This window comes from Macadamia integrifolia, unplaced genomic scaffold (genome assembly GCF_013358625.1).
Source record: "Macadamia integrifolia cultivar HAES 741 unplaced genomic scaffold, SCU_Mint_v3 scaffold2541, whole genome shotgun sequence".
NCBI classification, from domain to species: Eukaryota; Viridiplantae; Streptophyta; class Magnoliopsida; order Proteales; family Proteaceae; genus Macadamia; species Macadamia integrifolia.
Genome location: NW_024868782.1, coordinates 57476 through 60708, shown reverse-complemented (window position 1 = coordinate 60708; position 3233 = coordinate 57476). Strand labels below are relative to the sequence as shown.

General features: G+C 39.1%; 1 protein-coding gene across 1 annotated transcript; it reads left to right on the top strand.

Moving 5' to 3' along the window:
* The first annotated feature begins 566 nt into the window (after positions 1-566).
* LOC122066705 (exopolygalacturonase-like) lies at positions 567-2060 on the top strand. Its single transcript, XM_042630551.1, has 3 exons — positions 567-1004; positions 1201-1716; positions 1806-2060. Exons 1-3 carry the CDS (start codon positions 567-569, stop codon positions 2031-2033), a joined length of 1182 nt encoding a protein of 393 aa, XP_042486485.1. The 3' UTR covers positions 2034-2060.
* Positions 2061-3233: the final 1173 nt, after the last annotated feature.

Below are 3233 nucleotides of genomic sequence, written 5' to 3'. Positions count from 1 at the left end.
AAGTTAGATGATCATGTCGATTCATGCCACTTGGGATAGTCATAAAATGCCAAACATTGAACAAAAATCAAAGATAAGAATATTATGCTGACGTTCGAGTCCAATTCTTCAATGGCTAAGAAACTTTACAGAGAGCAGGTCTGAGTCTAAACTCAACAAAAACTAACCTCGTGAATTCTATCCGTAAAGAATTTCAATTGTGAACTTACTCAAGCAATCTTGTATGGGCATATCCATGCAAATTGGCACCATAACGGACTTCTAGTTTCATCCAAAACGAACAAAAACTTACTTATTCTAAATTGCTAGCTGTTTCCATGACTCAGTTGTTGGAAGTGAAGAACAAACTAATATTAATAGAAAGGTTGGTTTGAACCAACTTACCACCTAACTCTTTTAACCCTTTTGTCATCCCATTCAATAGAACCCCAAACACAGAACTGTAACATATAGCTAGCTCATTCACAATACTCTCTTTATATATATGCCATCATATCAGAGAAGTTCCTAAAACGGAAGAACTGGAGAGGATCAGCCAGAGAAAAGGAAAGAGGAGGAAAAAAAAGATGGATTTGAAATGGAAGCAATGGTGCTTTATGTGCATTGTTCTTGGCAGCAGAGTAGCAGAAGCCCACATTTTCGATGTCAAAGACTTTGGTGGGAAGGCTGATGGCAAGATAGATATCAGTAAAGCTCTGTTATCTGCTTGGACTGAGGCCTGTGAATCACTTGAACCAAGTACGGTTCTCATTCCAGAGGGGACTTATTTATTGGGTCCTGTAAACTTTAAAGGACCATGCAAGAGTCCTTCAATTGGGTTTCAGCTTGAAGGATTGGTGCAAGCTCCATCCAATCCTGCCGCTTTTAAGACCGACGGTTGGATTGTTTTCCAACACATCAATGGCTTGACCCTCTTCGGAAAAGGAACAATTGATGGCAAAGGAGAGGAAGCTTGGAGTATCAATAAGTGCGCCCAAAATCCTAATTGCAAAATGCTCCCAGTTGTAAGCTTCACTTTTTCATATATATATATATATATATACCATGACTCCAGATCAGCTCCTCACATGGGATCCCATCGTCTAAGTGGCTGACAATCCATGGATGGTGAGATCCCATGTGAGTAGGTCACCATGAGGGAGATGATCCAAACCTCATATACAACATTTTAAATAAGTGGGTTCTGTGGCTTAATTGCAGAGTTTAAGATTCAACTTTCTCAACAACACTTTGATCCGAGACATAACCTCGTTTAACAGCAAATACTTCCACATGAACTTCTTCGAATGCTACGACATGACTGTTCAACATGTTCACATATTTGCGCCCGAAGAGAGTGCGAACACCGACGGTATCCACATGGGAATCTCGGAGAGGATCAATATTACCGACACAGTGATCGCCACTGGTGATGATTGTATCTCCATTGGTCCTGGTACCCGCAACCTAACTGTCACCAAAGTGGTATGTGGACCAGGACATGGCATTAGCGTTGGCAGCTTAGGCAAGTACAAAGATGAAGAAGATGTATCTGGAATCTCTGTGAGGAACTGCACCTTCATCAATACCCAAAATGGTGTAAGGATCAAGACATGGCCTTCTTCACCTGCCGGTTTCGCCTCTGATATCATCTTTGAGGATATAATCATGCAGAATGTCTCCAATCCAGTCATCTTGGATCAAGAGTATTGCCCACATCTTAAATGTGATAAGGATGTAAGTGAATATTATGATAACCTTTGCCTATCTTGAACCCTACTTCATTTTATGAAGAAACATAAATACTATCTAATTGATGTTTGTAGGATCCATCACTTGTTAAGCTGAGAAACATCAAGTTCAACAAGATCAGAGGGACATCATCCTCGCAGCTTGCAGTCATAATAGCATGTAGCAAAGGAGCACCATGTGAGAACTTGGAGGTTGGAGACATCAACTTGAAGTACATTGGAACAGATGGACCAGCTCAGTCCACATGTTCTAACGTGAACCCCATTCTTTCCGGGGAGCAGATCCCACCTACATGTGTCTGAATTCTATCAGATAATACCAGAAAGGATCACAAAGCCCATTTCATAGAAAATATGTAGACATCGCCTTTCATGTAGTGATGAATAAATAAAATATTATATTTGATTAATTAAGCTGTATATAAAATGACAATTTTTTAGTTGATTGAAACGGATCATATTTTCTGAACACAAATTTTGCACTGCAGCAAAGAAAATCAAGTCGATTATTGTAAATATATGGTACATCATCTAGAAGTTGTGGGTTGGAATTCAATTTTTTGGAACTTTCACTGGAATTTTGATTCTGTCGTAATGTCGCACACAAATATGAAATCTCAAATATTTAACAATTTGGAATGCCAAGAGGATTGGGCAAGAATTTTGAAATATTTTAGAAATTTCAGTTTTTTCATTTTTCTTTTAAAGGGTCAAGGAGATTGCTAAAATTTATAAAAAGTTAAAACATTGTTTAAACAGAGGATGAAATAGTACACAAGTATAATGGTAAAGATTAGTTCCTTATCAAAGTCATCTCACTATCTCTTGCAGATAGACCATGCACTACAGATTATAGCTTATTAAATTTGAGGAGTAGGTATTGGTAGTTTAGTCCAAAAGATCATCCCCTCACGGTGATTAGAACACACAAAAACCTTAGGTAGTTGTCACAGACAAAGAACATGAACCGTTTATGGACTAGAACCATATCTGTGTGTAGTTTGGGGAGCCTCCATAAGCTTTTATCACAAACTAAGATTCCTCACGCTTGAAGGTGAGTCCCACGAACAAACCTCTAGGGTTTTCTATAGTCTCCCTTACTGATGTCCCCCACTACTCTGTAAGTAACTATGATTCACGTAATGTGAATGCAGGGACCCAAGAGTGACTACTTATAGTAGTCCACCCTTGACCACTCCTAGCTGGGCCTTGTAGACACCCAATCTTGTTACCTTCTTCTGGCTATGATGACTTACGAATCTTGGATGTGACTTCTTACTTCCAATCAAGAGAGATGATGACTGAGGTAACCTAACCTCGAAACATTCCCACACAAGAATCCCGAAAACTACGTGCGTAAGAAAAGAAGGCTCCAATTATGACTTTTTATATACGAAGGAATCCGGTAAGAAATGACCATATGGATGGATAGTACTCAGAATTACAATTCTAACGATATATGGCATGTCAAAATCAGACCGTCGGATCTCCCATGATCATTCA